Here is a 19,276-nt window from a genome sequence, read left to right on the forward strand (position 1 = left end):
GAAGGGGCGTTGCAACGGATATGGATAGGCAGAAGATTAGGGCACGGGAAGACATAAATTGCAGAAGCGAAGCAGAACAAGATCACAAATATTAAGAGGTAATGGATCAGTACCGGTCCAACGGAAAGCCTGAACTGGTTCAAAAGCTGCGTTTGGTCTTCGAGTGCTATAATGTCGTGGGCGAGACCCGCGGCGAAGAACTGTCCCTCGTCAGTCCCCTGAGGTTGGGGGAGCTTCAGCATCAATTGTTGAAGCTTTCGATTCCTCGTAGTATGGAGTGAGATCTATGACATTGAATGTTCTTGACATTTTTGTGTCTCCTGGCAGATCAATTTTGTATGCGTTATCATTTAATTTTTTTAGAATGCAGAAATGTCCATCGGCTTTGGGCTTGAGGTTGTTGTAAGCTTCTACGGGAAATTGTTCTTTCTTAAGTCGTATCCACATGAGGTCACCTTAATGAAATGTCATTTTTTTCCTGGACTTGTTTGCTTGTGATTGATATTTATGGTTTTGCTTAGAAATTGTTTTCCCGACGTCCTCGTGGAGTTGCTGACTTTGTACTTTGGGAGACACGTTTTGTAGCATCTTCACTAATCTCTGTGGGGTAGAAGTGGGACCAACTCGATGGGCATGATCGGGTTGCGACCGTACGCAATTTCGATCGTCATGTGTCTTATGGTCTGGCTTGTTGATTTGTTGTAGGAAAATTTTGATTGAGCGATAATGAGATCTCATTGTTTGATTTTTCTCAACGAAGCATTGAAGCAGATTCCCAAAGCTTCTATTAAAGACTTCGGTCTGCTCATCCGTCTGAGGATGTGCTGCATAACTAAATTGGAGTTTAGTGTCTAATTTGCTCAAGAGTTTTTGCCATAAGTGGCTTAGAAATTTAATATCCCAATTGAAGTAATGGCCCTGGGCATAAATCGACAATATGATATGCATCTAACGTCCGACGACAAGCGATGAAATGTGCTATCTTGGAGAACCGGTCAACTACGATCGTGATAGTCTTTATTCCTTTGTGTGTGTGGTAGTTCGATGGCAAAGTCCATGCTGAAATCAGTCTAAAGTGCTTTAGGTACTAGTAAAGGTGCGTATAATCTTATATTTTGGCTGCGTGTTTTGGCGATGCAACAAATCTTGTATTGTCGAACGCATCACTCTACATCTCGTGTTAGCCGGTGCCAAATGAAATGTTTTTTTCACGAGTGCGAGAGTTTTATCTCTGTCAAAGTGGCTTGTCAATCCGCTAATGTGGTTCTCCTGGATGATAGCTTCACGTAGAGAGCATTGGAGAATATGCACAATTTGTGGTGGCGGAACAAGCAACCGTTCGTTTTGTAGAACTGACTGTGAGGTTTCTCCCAACACTGTTCCCAGATTTCCTGGAATTTTTCATCGTTCTCGTATAAGTCTTTAATAACTTCAAAATCTACCTCGTGTGTCTACAAGGATGTGATCAGGAGGTGACGACGACTTAGAGCATTTGCGATGTGGTTTTGATTTCCGACTTTGTGTTTGAGTACGAACTCGAAGGATGCTAAGAAATCTACCCAGGACGCCCTTTGAGTTTATTTTGACTATTTAAGAATTTTAGAACTTTATGATCCGTGAAGAGGGTGAACTTCGTTGTGAGTAGGTAATGACTCCAGTGCTTTGATGCTCTAACAAGATATAAAATTTTGTCGTATGTGGAATATTTTTGCCGAGTCTCATTTAGTTTTTAGCTGAAGTAGACTATAGGGTGACCGCCTTGACTTAGCACAACGCAATGCCTATGTCCGAAGCATGACCCTCAACTTTGAAAGGTTAGCTGAAATCAGGCAAGGCAAGAACTGGGGCTTGAGTGACCATCCATGTGAATTTTTTTTTGTTTCAACAGCTCGGTTAGGTGGGCGGTGATAGTACTGAAGCTGCGAACAAATCTTCGGTAGAAGGAAGCTAGCACAAAAAATTATCAAAGTTTGGTAAAAGATTGAGGTTAGGAGGAAGAAGGGGCGCTGCTACAACTATGGAAAGGTGGAAGATTAGGGCACGAGAAGGCATAGATTGTGGAAGCGGGGTAGAGCGGGATCGCGAATATTAAGAGGTAATGGACCGGTCCCGGCTCAACGGGAAGGTTGTACCGGTTCAAAAGCTACGTCAGGTCGACGATCGTGATAATGCTGTGGGCGAGACTTGCGGGGGAACGGCCCTGCGTCATCTTTTCGTTATCTTGTCTTCAATATGTGGTAACACCATTGCCTTTCTCATATGCTCCATCCGACATTTTGCAACACTCAACTTAATTGTTAGGGACTTCTTGTGGCCCGAACATAACTAGATAGCATAATTAACATATTTATAATTTTGTTAAATCTATTTTAGGTCTTCATTATATCTCTTTTCTCGTGGTAATCATGTTTCCATTTTAAACGCACAATTTTAAGTTATTCCTTCATCTATTTTAAGTCATTCCTTCATCTATTTTAAGTCATTCCTTCATCTATTTTAAGTCATTCCTTCATCTATTTTAAGTCATTCCTTCATCTATTTTAAGTCATTCCTTCATCTATATACATAATCTGTGTAATATTCAATGTGCATAAACTTAGGGATTGTTTGGGATCACTGTTTTAGTAATAAATGAATAATTAAGTCTCTTTTTGAAAAAAAATGTTTTCTGATTCTATTCTATTACCATTCTTTTGAAGGATGATTTTGTTTTGTAGTAACCACATCTTATTTAAGACATACAGTTTGACCACTATCAAAGTTTAAAATACTTTAGTGTTTTTTTTTTTGGACAAAGTCATAAATTTAAGTGGAAGGGTATATTTGTACATTTTAGACAAATTCTTTCTTCTTAAGCTATCATGGTTCGCTTGCCCAGATTTTCTAATGAAAAATTCGGGCTCTTGAGGGGAATGTCCCTTGGAGTTGACGTGTAAAAATAATATGTTGGCTCAAGTTATTACACTTTTTTTATCAAGATAACTGTTTTCATGTCATGCTGTTTATTTTAAGATTTGAAGTTCTTTATTTGAAATTCAATGGATTTCTTATATTCCTGAATGTAAATATTTTTCTGTACTTGCATATAAAAAAAAAACACGTTTGTTACGATTATCTGTTTTAGAAGTAAGAAACACAAAATATCTTATTAACAACTGTTCTGTAAGTAGCTATGTTATGGAGATATGTGAACGAGTTAATTAGAACACTGCTTTTGCCACAAATTAAAATTTTTTTCTGATACTTATAGTTTTTCTTCAATTAGTTAATTGTTATATTTCCTTTATAGAAATTCAAGATAAAAATGTGATACCGTCTTATCTTGGTGCTTCAAGTCCTTCGTTATTTGCAGAAAATAGCATAACTTCTGCTATGTTAAATTTATGAGTGAAAGAGTAACAATTTTATTCATTGAGTACTATTTGTATTTGGAGGCAGTTTCGGTTAGAAACTCAAAGTCATATTCTGTTTCTGAAGAATATCATCCCCGTAATTCTGAGACTAAAAGTAATATGTTATATGATCTGCATACTTTTTCACAAAGGGATTTGGAGTTTATTGTCAAATTCTCAGGCGAGTATGGGCCAGATATATTTCGCCAAATAGTTCAATCTTTTTGTCCATCCATTTATGGGCATGAATTTGTAAAAGGTAACAAAATGTTTGTTTGATAAGCGTCACATTTTAGTTGCTAGAGGAGCTTTCTTTCAGTAGTACTTTTTCACACTTAATGGTGGCTACATTGTTTCCTTTCACATTGCATGCTGAGTATTGTGATTTTATATTTTTGAAAAAAAGAGACATTACTTAAATACTACACAATTCTTATTTATTTACATATCTAACATCTAAACTTTCATATTTACATACATACACTCTGATCTTTAATATCAAATAAATTTACCTTCTAAAAGTGAAGCACACCTTTTCATGCATAGTTTCATGACACCAAAGTGTTATAAATGTAAATTTCAAACTGTAGGTGTTGGATTTGTTAATACAAAGGAATTGTTTGGTAATGGTATGGCATTATGTAACTTTCCCCAAAAAAAAATTGAGTGTATATTTTTGGAGATCTTTACAAAACCTATTTATGCATATTAATCATCTCTCAAGCTTCCTCTGATTTATTGATTAGTTAATGATAGGGATAAGAGATCATCATTATTTGCTTTATCTAGATTTTAATAGTGAGAGCTATAAATCCTTCTTTGTTATTCATTCTAGTTAAAGTATTTTTAAAGCCACTTTTTCATTTTCACATGAATAAAGGAATAATTATATTTTTTGAAAGGTTGGAGTCCCATGCATTGAACGTAAGGCAATTAAATATAGACTTAAGGGTATGTTTTGTTCAATGTTATTTGTATAATATTTTTTTATCTAAATGGAAATGCTATCTGAATTGCAATGTTATGTTTCCACTGTAATGCGTTTGGTTTAATGAAATTTTACTTGAAGGATGTAATTCTATTTAGAATTGTTGATAGTGATTCAAACCTTTTTCTTTTTTTTTCTTTTCTTTTAAACCATCAAGATTTACGTAATCTTGATAACATTAAATTTGGCTGCTATTTAGTTTATCTCAACCTTGACTACTAATTTTATTCAGATTATCTATGTATGAGAAATAACATCAAATGCCTCTTATTATAAATAACATAGCATTATGTCAAAGAAAACTTTGAACCAAAATTTCCTTAGATTTTTTGGACATATACAACTAAGGTTAGAAACTGCATCCATTAGATGGTTAGATAAAGTTATTGTTGAAGATAGACACGTGGTAACATGGATGGAAATTGTTCAATTTGATTTATGAATAATTTGTTTAATGCCCCAAATGTCACTTAGCATGAATATTTTGAAAATGTGAATTCATAAAACCAACCACAAATTATATGGATAATGATTTATATAGCTGACATCAAATAGTTGGGATAAGGCTAAAGGAGGGGAAAATCCAAAAGGGATATATTGACAGTTGGTATGTGGCCAATTTAATTTGAAAATGCTCCACTTTAGCCCCCCACTACTAGAAATTCGTCCCAATTTGTCCGTCATAAGTTGAGATCAATGTTATATAACTGAGACACTAGATATGGATCATTTTTAATAACTTGGGGAATAAATTGGAACACTCTAAATCTCTGAGATTAAATTGGCCACATTAGAATAGTCGGTGGACCATTTTGGGATTTAATTCGGCTAAATGAATTATTACTTGACATGAGTGTTGGAAGTAAACAATCAAAAAATCAAAATAGAGATTTTTAAAAGAAATAATTGCTTTAACAACTTGTTCTATTTACTAATGACTTGAATTTATATAAAGCCTTACAATATTCTTACAAATAAACCCTCAAACTTTTTCTTTATTTCCTATTTACGAATAAAACCCTAAACTAGATATAAATCTCAACACACCCCCTCAAGATGGGCAAAAAAATATTCACTAAGCCTATCTTGTTACTCAACCTAGATAAATCTAATGAGCTAAGTCTTTCGGTGAGGTAGTCAACCACTTATTCTCCAGTGGCTACATGAGTTGGCTTCAATAATCATTATTCGACATTTCCTTGATAAAGAACCTATAAATGTCCACATGTTTGGTTCTATTGTTATGCACGAGATTGTTGAAAATGTTGATTGCTGACTTGTCGCACCACAACTTCATTTGAGTTTCTTCGTCCACCTTGAGCTCTACCAACAAGGCTCTCAACCACATCATCTCGACAACTCCTAAGGCCATGGCCCTGCACTCTGCCTCTATTGTTGACCTCGCTACCACTGACTATTTCTTGCCCTTCTATGAAACCAAGTTGCCCCCTATGAACATGCAGTATCCTGATGTGGACCTAATATCATCCACACAACTTGCCAGATTCACAAAATCCCTCAATGCCTACATGCTCATTCTTCCTAAATATCAACCCTTTCTCTGGAGCACTCTTCAGGTACCTCAGAACCTAATATATTGCATCCAAATGACCCTTCTGTGGATCATGCATGTAGCGGCTCATCACACTCACTGCAAATGAGATGTCGGGACAAGTATGACTCAGATAGATCAGACAACCCACCAATCTTTGGTACCTCTCACGATCAACTGACTCTCATGTGTTTGCGCTCAGCTCGACCTTCTGATCAATTTGAAAGACTGCAGGTTTGCATCCCAACATGTTTGTTTCTGTGAAGAGATCAATGACATACTATCTTGTCTGTGGGCCACCTCAATCATAAGGAAGTATTTGAGCTGTCAAAGGTCATTCACCTAAAATTCTTTACCCAATCTTACCTTTAGTTGAACAATCTCTGTCTCATTATCCCCAAAGTTAATCATGTTATCAACAAACACTAGTGGAACAAGTATAGTGGTGTGACCTCCGTTTTGACGGAAAAAAATACCGTATGATCGACATTGATATGTTGATATCCCATGCCCACCATAGTATTTTTATATTTATCAAACCAGACTCCAAGAGACTGCTTCAAGCCATAAAGTAATTTCTGGAGCCTGCACACTCACTTGTACTAAAACCCGCTATTATCTCTATATGCACCTGCTCTTGAAGAAACACATTCTTCACATCGAGTTTGTGTAATCTCCACTCATCATTCACTGCCATAGAAATCAGTGTCCTCATTGTGCTCATCTTTGTTACTGGTGCAAAGGTCTTGTCATAGTCAATGCATATGTTTGATTGTACCATTTTGCCACCAATTGCGTCTTATAACACTCAACTTTTCATTCTGAATTTTGATTTATTATGAAGATCCACTTGCATCTAACTGTTTTTTTCTCATTCATGCATGACCGTTTTTCACATGGGATCCTCCTTAGCTATCTGTCAATAATTGGGTATAGAGACTGTTTAAAGATGCAATTAAAGCTCAATGTACAAGTGATATGTTAATGTATGAAATAAAATGAGCAATGCCATCTTCCCACCCAAAACGATTAGGAGGATGTCCCACATTGCTGCGAGAGGTCCTCCTTAAATTCATGGGTTTGGAAGTAGAAAGAATAGGAATATATTACCTATGTATTCTGAGTTTGAGGTGAATGGAGTAGGTTTCTCAAGAGGCAGAGTAGATTGAGACAAGGGACTCGTTGGCATGAATGGCACTGCAGACACTATTCTCTCATTCTGCTTCCTCTTCTTTGTATACACCTTCAGCTCCCTTTCAGCCTGAATCCCACCACCTTCATGCTCTATGTCCTCATTTTCCGGCTCCTTAGCCGATTCATCCCATATCATAGGACAAGACATCGCTTTCGCATGAACCAATCTCTCACCATCATTGCTCAACCCCTCTTGCCTTATACCTCCAAAATCTGGCGAGTCACGAAAGGGTGAGGTCACCTCGAAGGTGTAGTACAACTCAAATTTTCTAAAAGATACATCCATTCTCACAAACAGTCTCTTATCCATCGAGTTCCAACGAACATACTCATTCTGGTAGCAGAATAATCTACGAAAAGACATTTTACAACTCTCGGATTTAGATTCTCTACTGATGATTTGTTGTCCTTCACAAAATATACACAACTAAATACCTTCAATTGGATGATCTCACAATTATCTCCTTTCAATTTCTGACAAGGAGACCTCCAATCAAACACCCTCGAGGGCATTCTGTTGATTAATTGACCAGTTGTCAAAACTAATTCCCCTTGCAAGTGCTCTGGAATATTCATCATGCTTTGGACTACCTCTTAAAGGTGTTCATTCTTATTCCTCCTCCCTGCTACTCTGTTTTGTGTCATTGTGTTTGCACTTGTGGTTTGATGTTTTCCTTGAGCTGACAAGTATTTTCCAAACGTCTTGTTGCTATACTCTGTCTCATTATCAGACTTCAATACTTTCACTATTACACCATATTGAGTCTGGATTGTCTTGTGGATCTTTAAAACTTGCAAACACATCACCTTTATTTTTAATCCGATTAAACCAAGTAATACGAGAAAAATAATCAATGAAAGTCATAAAATATTTATAACCATTCATTGAACTGGTGGAAGAGAATCCCAAATAACCAATTGTATCAAATCAAAACACAAGAATTTGTATTCTCATAACTGATATAAGAGTTCATAGTAAGCTTGCAAAACTCACAAGATCACATATAAGTTTTTATTTATTTGTCTTTTCATAAAAAGGGATATAAACGACTCAGTAAACTAAAACAAGAGTGTCTCATGCATCTGTGATGTAGTAGTAACACATTCTCTACACTCCTCCCATATCCCCTTACTCCAGCACTCTCTACGTGAATGTCAAAACTGAGTCCATCCCCTCTATATCCAAATACTAAGGTTCATTATGCCATGTTCCAGTCCCAATTGTCTGAGCCGTCCATTTCTTTTGAAAGATCACCTTAGAAATATCAAATAAAACAATATATTTTAGTTGGAGAATAATAACATTAATGGATAAAAATTTCACTTGAAATGATGCATAGAAAACATTGGACAAAGTCATATAATCGGTACACCTCATTGTACCCTTACCAACTATAGACTGTGTTGTATCATCAATAGTCTGGATGCTCTCTGGAACTTTTTGATAAGTATAGGAAGAAAACTTTCTAGCAATATTTATCACACGTTGAGATGCACCATAATCTACTATTCATTTTGATGATCTTATGGTATAAATAATGACAAGAACATGTGTATCACGAGTGTCTTTGTCATAGTGATTATAAGTGTCAATGTTACCACTTGATGACAACAATGTGAAAACATCCTTAGCCCTATCACATGTTGCTTTCTGCTTTCTCTTCAACATATCTAGAAACTTTTGATTCTCATCGGTAAATATTATACTTGTTTCTCGCTCGTCCTCTACTACCATCAAATTTATCCGGTAGCCCTCTCTTTCACCTCTTCGAGCACACCACGACCACGACCACGACCACCAATTTGTCCATGACCACATATCTCTCTCTTTAGGTGACCTAGGACAGACATTTCTCTAATGGCCTATTTCACCGTAGCTGCAGCACTTGCGAGTCTCCCTCTGGACACCTGTCATACCCAAGCTTGAGGCAACCAATGTTGATTGCTTACCTAGAAGTCCAGTCAGCTCAGAGTGTAGCCTCATGCGACTCTCCTTCTGTATCATCATAGTGATGACTTCATCCAGTGAAGGGATCATCGCCCAGCCTAGGAGGACCGATCTCGTCCGTTTAAAGGTTGGGTTCAGATGAATCAGAAACTGCATAGTTCTCATATGTGCAAAGATTTTCCTCTTCTTGTACCCGGATCACCACAGTTCAACATCAGCGAGAAGTGATCAAGATCTGCACACAATCACTCCATATTTATAGAGTACTTTTGAATCGATCTTTCACCATGCTCCACTGCCTTTATCTCACGCTAAATCTGGAACACCCTCATGTGGTTCTCATCCCTAGCATAGATCCTTTTTAGCTTCACCCAGATGTTCATCACCTTTCTAATGCCATCTACAGATGACGCAATTGATGGAACCGTTAAGTTGAGTAGTTATGTGTAAAGCAAGGCTTGTGTGGTCTTCTACTCACGCCCTCAACACTGTCACTCTTTGGCTCGACTTCCCTTAGATATGTCTTTAGTCTCTTCCCTTCTAGAGCAGCCCCAATTCAAGGCGACCAACTCAGATATGGGGCTGTTCCATCAAATTTCATATTCACGGGAGGGAGCTCTAGTTTCACTTGCATCGGAGCACGTGCTGTGGTAGTGGCTCCCGTCGAAATGCTAGCTTCCTGTGTGAGGCCGACAAATATCTTTAAAACTTAAGGATCATCTTTCTGAGAAGCTTCAATCCTTTACCTCTCACATTATCTTATTCTTCCAACCTCCTCGAACACAAAATCTAAGTCTAATTCACACACAAATTTGATCCTTCGCATCTATAAGCTATTTTGGTTGTGGTATGCTGTTATCCCACCTTTAGCGTCCCAGTTTGCTCTAAATGCAGTTGCCTCACGAGGACTAACCAGAGGGAAGAGAAAAGTGGGAGTTTTGGTCTTTGTACACCGATCTTGACCGTCCCAATTAACTCTAGTCGCCGCTGCTTTGTGGGTTAACCGCCTTCATCTTGCCCCGTCACAGGATCATGTTGCTTCACCTGGGCGATCTAAGTGTAGAGTGGGTCGAATCCCTTCGATCCTTCTCATTATAGAAGCTTCCCCTCTTAAACATTGCATGCGCCGCCACAAACACCATCTTCTCTACCCGCTCCACTGTGACCGTGACCGGTGATTGCTTACCTAGTCGGAGCAGCGGCGCACTGCACCGAGCACGGTATGCCGTGCAATGAAGGGAAATAAGCCTCACTGCGATTTTTCCCAACGACCGGAGCTCAATGAGGCACGTCTCCCTCACCAAATGGCTATGGTTTAGCTCTGATACCAAAAAGAAGTAATTATTTAGAAAAACTTTGTTCATTTCATTAATGACGTGGGCTTATAAGGAACCTTACAGTGTTCCAAATATCACTATTAGCACCATCCTTCTGCCTCTCCAATTTTGGGGAAAACAGGGAAATTCTTCCCGACTTTCAGGATAGCTTCAAAATGAACTCAACAAAAACCTCTTCTCTTAATATAATTCTTGGGTATTTATACACAAACTACCTATTAACACCTGGTGTCTTCACTTATTAAAATACCTCTCATAAGGAAAGGAAAAAATATTAATATGTGAATTTTATTCATAGAAGTACCCTCACCTTCCGCTAATTATGTCATTAATTCATCTAATCAAAACTAGATCTATTCAAGATGTTATTTTTTTATTCTTTCATATACAGCTGGGATCACACTTGCGTTATTTGGAGGGGTGCAGAAGTACTCAATGGATGAGAACAAGGTCCCGGTTCGAGGGGATATCCATGTCATTATTGTTGGTACCCATGATTTACTTTGTTGCTAAAGTTTATATGATTTTACCATTTTTCATCATGAATAATTTATAATTAGAATTTCAACCTGAATAATGTTTTGGCAGGCGATCCTGGACTGGGCAAGAGCCAACTTCTACAAGCCGCTGCCACAGTTTCTCCACGAGGCATATATGTTTGTGGAAATGCCACAACAAATGCCGGTTTAACTGTTGCCATTGTCAAGGATCATATGACAAGTGATTATGCCTTTGAGGCAGGTATAAAGTCTGTTAGAATTTTCTTTTGTTCAACCATACAGCTTGTTAATTTTGAAGTTCCATTTTGTCATATTTGTATTATTGCAGCACTACATTATAAAAGGCCTCCAAAACTATTTTCCTTTGCAAATAGATTTACGTAAAATCGTAACTGCACCTTTATGACCATAACCAAACTTTCTTGTGGCCATGAAAGTTACAAGAATATAAAGCTTTAGGAAAGGAAAATGATCTAAAGGTCAAAAGGTTATTTCATGTGGTTATTTGACTCCTAGATTTTATAAAGTTGTCAATTTAGTCCTTCGTATGAGCTTATTTCTTATTTGAAGAGTCATCTTTGTAATCCTATTTCAATTCAACAATAATATTTATATTTATTGTGGTTTGGGTCTCCGGTATCAATTTGTTACTTCCTCTTCTCTTTCGACAAACAATGTTCATAGTTAACTTTCTTTTTTTTGTGCTTCAATGCAATTAGAAACAACATAGATCTAAGTACTTTGCTTTAAAAATTTGTTGATTGACAAGTTTAGTATGCTAGGAATATAATTTCAAAGATAGATTGTAGCAAGAAATAATTATATTGAGAGGATAGTAAGATTGAGATTAACCTCAACGTATATGATCTTCGCAAATAGAAAATGTTTGCATTACCACAGTCGTATTAAATTTTTAATTTTGAAACTTGTGTTTGGAATTGTGATTGTAGCCAATTAGTTGGGTCAACTTGAGTCTCTTTTTGACTGCTTATAATGTTATCATCCTATTCATAAGGTTGTTGTTATCCTATCCTTATGTTGGTTATTGTTCCCTGAATATGTTGGAGGTTATTTTTTATTTGAAGGTTTGTGGATAGCTTCACAAAAAAATTAACAATTATGCCTCAATGGTTGGAAGAAAATCAATCACAAGATTTTGTTTAGTATTTTTTTTTTAAGTTGAGCATAATTGGTCCAATTCTCAAAGTCTCCGGTCATCATTAATACAGATTCTTTATATGTTGATAATTTTGAAAATTTAATTATCTTTTTAATTTTTTTATTAAGGCATTTACATGCATAGTATTCAATTCTTATGTATTTACATATCTCACGCCTCAACTTTCATATTTACATACATTATACTCAACCTTATTAGCAGATAAAAAATAACACTTATCCACTCTTTAAAAGTTAAGTACCATACTTTTAAGCAACAAAGTGTTATGTATAAAAATATGAAACTTTACGCGTGAGACACATACATACATAAGAATGGTGAGCTACATATAAATTTCCCTTATTTTATCAACAGGTGCGATGGTTCTCGCTGACGGTGGTTTATGCTGTATTGATGAATTTGATAAAATGTCTGCAGAGTATCAGGTAACTGTTGTTGACTTCTGTTTGTTGATCAAAATGTGTTTTACCTGAATCAATTAGGTTTTATATGAACTTTTAATAGGCTCTTCTAGAAGCCATGGAACAACAGTGTGTCTCCATTGCAAAGGCTGGATTAGTAGCAAGTCTTTCTGCACGTGCTTCCGTTCTGGCCGCAGCGAATCCTGTTGGTGGTCATTATAAGTCAGTCCCTTTGGTCCTCTGTTCCTATTGGAGTAAATTGTCAAAATAGTCCCCTGATTGTTTATATGAAGGCAATTTTAGTCTCAGATTTTATAATAGTGTCAAATTAGTCCCCATAGTTTTTAAACATAGGCTAAAATAGTCATCAATGGAGACTATTTTAGCCTATATTAAAAGAATCTGAGACTTTTGGACTAAAAAGTCTGGGGATTATTTTAACATTTTTCTCATTCTTATTGATTGTTTGCACATATGAATTTCTCTTCGTATATAACTCTGCGCATCTTCTTCAGCTCTTGTACACTTTAATAATGCATCTATGAAGAAAAGTAATATAATATAGGGCATGTACATACCTACCACCCAATTCCTAGCATTGACATATCTAATTCCTAAACTTAACTTTTCTACATCTATAGCACTCAAATTTTTTATTTCACATAAAAAATATCACCATCTTTCTCTCAAAAGGCAAAATACATCTTTTCTTACATAGGTAAAACGGCATGTATGTAAAAATTGAGGTTTAGGTGTTAGACATGTAAATACATAGGAATTAGGTGCTATGTACGTAAATGCATAGTTAAAGTTGGACACTAATTGAAGGGCAGGAGTGCACATCAAAAAGTGGGATGTTAGTGTAATGACTGGTTGCAATTTAAATCACAATTGAAATGACTAAGGCTGAAAGTCAAGGGGTGTATATACAAAACCTTCTTGTGCTTGGTTTTTATGTTTTCCATTACATGCATTTGTAGGTTGCAGATATTACTAAGAATTACTGTGCTGTAGGATGCTCATTTTTAAGCATCCAAATCATGAGGGGTGTATTTTATTTATTTATCTTTAAAGCTTGATTTTCAGGGTAGAGGCCTTAAGTTAACCTATTTGTTTTCTTTAGAAAACTTGTTGTGTGGAGTTGAAGAGCCTAAAGCAGATCTTACACCTGATTTATAATTAGTATAATTGTCTGGTATAGATTTCTTTCATTTCATATTTAAGGAGTGTATTTTTTTGTTGGAATGCTTATGTGTGAAACATATTCTAAGATGATGACTATGAATGAGCAAGACAACTTCAATTTCATTCCACTACCTTGATGCTGTCGTGTGGTGTGGGTTTGAGGGTCATGTAAATAAGTCTAAATTTTTGAACTTTGAGAAGTGGGCTTAGAATGGCATAAAGAAAGCAAAAAGCTTGTTAAAAAAGAATAGAGGGGCATGTTATCCTAAAATTAATTGGCAATTCTTTATTGTCATGTCATTTTACATGCTAGTTTAGTGTGAAGAAAGATATTGCTCATTCTAACTTTGCTAAGGGATTGTTTGGTTTGCTGTGAAAGGAATGAAGTGTAAATATAATGTATTGTATTTAGAATATTTTAGAGTTGTTTATTTTAGTATAAAACAAACACAGTATTTTATATTTATTCTTTGGTTTGAAGAAAATGAATCATTGTGAAATACACTTGTCAGTGGTAGTGGTGGCCAAAAATAAAGGAAGTGGTTGGCTTTGACAAATTTTCAGCTGCGTTGGGTGGGTGGGTTAGCTTTGTAGCTACTGGAGATGGCAACGGACAAATTTTCAGCTGCGTTGGGTGGGTAGTAGTGGCATCGACTGGCATTGCAGCGGTGGCTGGAGACAGAGATTTGCAAATAGCTGGCTTGGGTGGTGGGGTTTGTGGTAGGCGGCATATAACACTCTACACAAAACAATACATTTGACATTTGCTTAAATCCAACAAATTTCAAATACGTTGATATTGAACTAGAGAGTAAATTTCAATTGCATTGTAATTTTACATTGTTTTTGTCTTTCTTCTGACCAAACATATAATTTTTTAGCACTCGTGCAAAAATATTGCAGTGTCCTCCTTTAGTTGGCGACCAAATAGCCCTTAAATGACATCTCAAATCTATATCATAAGCATGTAGGAAATTTTGTGTAACGTAGAATTTTGATGGTTGGCTGTTAAGTACCATGATAAATTTATAAGAAAAAAATCTAACAGAAACCTTTTTTTGAAAGCAAAGAAGCTTGTCCTAGCTAGCTCTATCTATAATTAAAACATGTAAATGTATGAGTTGATAAATTATTACTCTAGATACTTAGTTCTTATTGGATTGTTGCTTGACGATAACATAAATATAAAACAAGTTTTGAATTTGACAACACCACCACTTATGTATGCCAGATTGCCAGTTAAATGCATAGGGCTGCAAATAGGTTGAGTGTTCTATGAATTACTCGTGCTTTGGTTCAATTAAAGCTTGTTCATGATCGTTTGATTAACTAATCAAACATACTTGAATGATTTTATAATTATTCGGTTGTTAAATAAACAAGCTTGGTTCATTTATGATCATAAACAAGATCATTTAAAACTCAGTAAGAGTCTTTATTAAGTACTATTTAAGCTCAACAAGATTTAATCTTGAGAAGGCATTCACGGGAGAAGCAGTGTGTGAATAGGCTCTTCTTAACAAAATAAGGATTGTTTTCTAAGTTTTCTCAATTAAGACCTCGTTTGCTAAGCCTAAACAACTTAGCTTGATAATGCTCGTTTTTTCAAATGAGCTATTCGTTTAAATTTTATTAATCAGAATATTGAACAAGCTTTAGGTAATTGTGCTTGAGCTTGAATACAAGTAGAATATCTCATATTGAGCTTGAGCCAAGTTTTAAGCTTGTAGTAAACGAGGCCTGACTCAGCTCGATTCATTTGCGGCCCTAAATGTGCAAATTCACAAACTGCACCTGGCGTAGGTTGATTATCTTAAATTATGAAGTAATGGAATTTTTAATTAATAGTTTGTGTTTATTAATAATAGTTTATTTTGCTTCTATTATTTTATTAATTTAGAATAATTTTTTTTGTTGAATCCCATATATTTTTGGTGAACATGACTTGAGAGTTAGAGTCGAGTGAATGAGAGAATAAAGTGAATCAAGAGTTACTGTGGAGAGAACCGGGGGAGAGTCCCTTGATTCGTATTTTTGTCTCATATTTATATAGACGTATTTTGTACAATTACAAAAAGGAGGGAATAGTTGTGAAAGCTCTTAATATGATTAATGTTGTAATAAACTGAATGGATTTCATTTCATATCTATATTACAATTTGAATTTTGATATGACGGTAATTGGTTGATCGATTTGCTAAAATGTTGTTGACCGAGGCGATCAATTGGGTGGCGACCATGCCTTATGTTTAGTCGACCGATTTGTGTTGTCGAATGAAGATCTCGTCCGGCGCTGCAAAAGCGGCTCGGCCGTCCAATCGCGATCAGGGTTTCTGGTTGCGCTTCGGTCGGTTGGTTGGTTGACTGATGAGTCGATTTATTTTGTCTGGTGAATTGTGGCTCACTTGTCGCTTTGACTCAAGTTATTAAGCCTATTCTCGTCTACTTTGTCGGCTCGTCGCCTTAGTTGGATACCCCTATTTGCAAGGACTTAGGCGAGTCTTGTCGCTACCTGTGTGAGGTATTCGATGAGATTTGTTGCTATAATGAATTACAGCTCGCCCTTGACGGATCTTGTTGCTACGGGTTAGGGACCATCTCCAGAGCTTTGACCTGTCGTGGGTTTAAAGGCACGGCTTCATCTGTTTGGTGATGACTTGTCGGTCGACTGCTTACCCTTTTGGGGGAAGTTTTTAATTTTTGTCCATTCATTCTCTTTAATACCCTTTTGGGGGAAGTTATTTATTTTTGTCCATTCATTCTCTTTAAAATTCGTGTCGGTAACTCTAGTGTATACAATTTTTTGTTTTTCTTTCATTTTCATTATAAAATTTGCATGTCATTCTATGTGAGGATTGCTTTTTTATTTGTTAGATGTTTGCTATGCTCTTTTTCTTCAGAACGTAATTGAATGCTGTTCTACTCTCTCTTCCTTGAGCATAAGTTTGCACTCTTTAATGTAATCTATAAGGATCTAGCTGATTTTTTATTAAACCCATTGTATCTTTTTTTATTTTTTTTGGAGGTTACATACCTACACCAAAACTTTTCTTTTTTACATTTACACCACCTAAATCTTTCATATCACAACAAATATACCACTATTTTAGCATTTAATAGCTGAAATACCTCTTTTCATGCATAGGTAAGGTGGCATATACATAAAAATTGAAGTTTAAGTGTTAGATATGTAAATAGATAAGAATTGAATGGCATTTATTTAAATCTTTCATTTTTTTCCATTTTAACTCATTTTCTTGCCACAGCCGTGCAAAAACTGTGAATGAGAACCTGAAAATGAGTGCTGCTCTTCTGTCGAGATTTGACTTGGTATTTATTTTACTCGATAAGCCTGATGAAGTGCTTGATAAACGAGTTTCTGACCATATTATGGCTGTAAGTTTTATTACTTCGGCATAATCTTATCAAGACAGATATATTAGCATGTACATTACCATGCTATCCATGTACTATATATAAATAATAAATTTGTATGGGATTGGAAGCAGGTTTGCCACACCCTTTTTTCTCGGATCAAATCTTTAATGGCAATATACGTACATAGCTCCCAATTCTTATGTATTTACATATTTCACGCCTAAACTTTCATATATACGCACATTGCAGTCAAATCTATAATATCTGATAAAAATGACACAATTATCACTTTTTAAAAATAAAATACACCTTTTCATGCATAGGTTTAAAGCACCAAAGTACCGCGTTAGTAAATTTGAAAGTTTAACTGTGAGATAAGTAAATGCATAAGAATTGTGTGCTACACATGTAAATTTCCCAATCTTTAATCAGTGTTCTGTATTATAATTGGATGCCAATACCACACAAGTCGCTTGCTTCCACCTCAAAAACTTCCTTTTCCTGATATTGTGAAGTTTTAGACAAAAGGACTTTAATTTATCTCTATTGCATGATTGCCAATGATCCAAATTAAAAAATGCCAACTAATCCTACTATGGTTTTATCATTCTTTATCACTTTATAAGTCCTCAATATGTTCAAAGAAAAAAAAAATAAAATTTATAATGAATCTAGAGCTGATTTATGATGAAAATGGAGCAGTATGAACTTGGGGATATGATTCTTGGTAAGATTTTCCTTGACAATTCAGAAAAAAAAACTTGATAAGAAGGGCCATTTACAGTCATACCACCCAATTCTTTTGTTTTTATATATCTAATACCTAAACTTTACATTTTACATTTATAAAGCCCAAATCTTTCTTATCACATAAAAAATTCCACCACTTTTGCTTTTAAAAAATGAGAAACTTGTTTTCAAGCATAGGTATGGTGGCATTTTTGTATGAATTGAAGTTTATGTGTTAGATATGTAAATAAATAAGAATTGAGTGGTATGTATGTAAATATTTTCTCTAAGAAACCTAAGAAACAGGCGTAGTTGCATGGAATACTACGGAGCTTTGGAATATAGAAGTTTTCTCCTTGAAATTCAAGAGCATAGATTGTGTTAAGAGAAGAAATTAATTTCAAGGGATAAAAACAATGGTGTTTCTGTGGATATTGTTAGACTTGCGAATTATAGTGGCATTGTGTTTCCTAAGTGCATAGGCTCTTAATCAAAATTCCACGTCTTAATTATTATTGCAGCTTCCTCAGTTTTCTATATGCTAACTATCACATATTGGAACTCAATAGCCTTTTGTACTAATTGATACATTATCATATTTTTTCTTCATGCAGCTTCACACGGGAAATGGGGAACATTTGCTGCCCGCAAAGAAGCTAAGCAGAGGTTGCCTTTTTCCTTCAACTATTGCCAAACATGATTCAAGAACGTAATTTTAATACTATTTTGCGAAATTTAATTACATAGTACACCATTATGTACTTACTTATCTCACACGCAAATTTTCATATTTACACAGCACTTTTGTGATTTAAAAAAATATGTATTTCACTTTTAAAAAGTGGTAATAGTGTTATTTTTTATGTAATTTTAAATATTTGAGTGCTATGTGTGCAAATATAAAGTTTTAGGTGTGGGATGTAAATACATAAGAATTGTGTGCTACGTATGTAAATGCCCCTAATATCTTATGCACGAATTTTGAATCATTCAGTGTTGGGATCTTGTGGAGACATTGCATTTGGTGTAAGTGGATCCCTGATTTCACGTCTCAGACTCGATCTTGAGAAAGATAAGGATTTTGTTCCATTACCTGGTCCTCTTCTTCGCAAGTACATTGCTTATGCAAGGACATTCGTTTTTCCCAGGTGCTTGATTTATTAGGAGACTGTTTGGGATCATTTTTTTTGTATTTTTTCTAATTTTATTTTATTATATTTTATTTATGTTTATATTTGAACCAAATTATATTTGATATGTTTGATTAAGATATAAAATACTTAAAATATCTAAAAATTATTTTGAGTGTTTTCAAAAATATCTTAATTTATTTTTAAAAACAAAAAATTTAAACATGAGAAGAACACGCAATAAATATGTTTTTAAAAATAAAAGTAAAAAAAAAAAAAGTTTAAGGCCCCTTTTGGGATCACTTTTTTTTTCTATCTTTTGCTTTTATTTTATTTTGTTTTTTTTTTTATTTGATATTAAA

At 35.3% G+C, this 19,276-nt stretch overlaps 1 protein-coding gene across 1 annotated transcript in view; it reads left to right on the forward strand.

Moving 5' to 3' along the window:
* The window catches only part of LOC110030170 (probable DNA helicase MCM8), a 45,422-nt gene that overhangs the window by 9,733 nt on the left and 16,413 nt on the right, over nt 1-19,276 (forward strand). Inside the window, exons 7-14 of the mRNA XM_020732767.1 lie at nt 3,417-3,651; nt 10,803-10,898; nt 11,000-11,152; nt 12,446-12,516; nt 12,596-12,714; nt 16,944-17,073; nt 18,399-18,489; nt 18,779-18,932. Coding sequence (XP_020588426.1) covers nt 3,417-3,651; nt 10,803-10,898; nt 11,000-11,152; nt 12,446-12,516; nt 12,596-12,714; nt 16,944-17,073; nt 18,399-18,489; nt 18,779-18,932 — 1,049 coding nt within the window. The remainder of the gene's footprint in view (nt 1-3,416; nt 3,652-10,802; nt 10,899-10,999; nt 11,153-12,445; nt 12,517-12,595; nt 12,715-16,943; nt 17,074-18,398; nt 18,490-18,778; nt 18,933-19,276) is intronic.

This window comes from Phalaenopsis equestris, unplaced genomic scaffold (genome assembly GCF_001263595.1).
Source record: "Phalaenopsis equestris unplaced genomic scaffold, ASM126359v1 Scaffold000670, whole genome shotgun sequence".
Taxonomy (NCBI): Eukaryota; Viridiplantae; Streptophyta; class Magnoliopsida; order Asparagales; family Orchidaceae; genus Phalaenopsis; species Phalaenopsis equestris.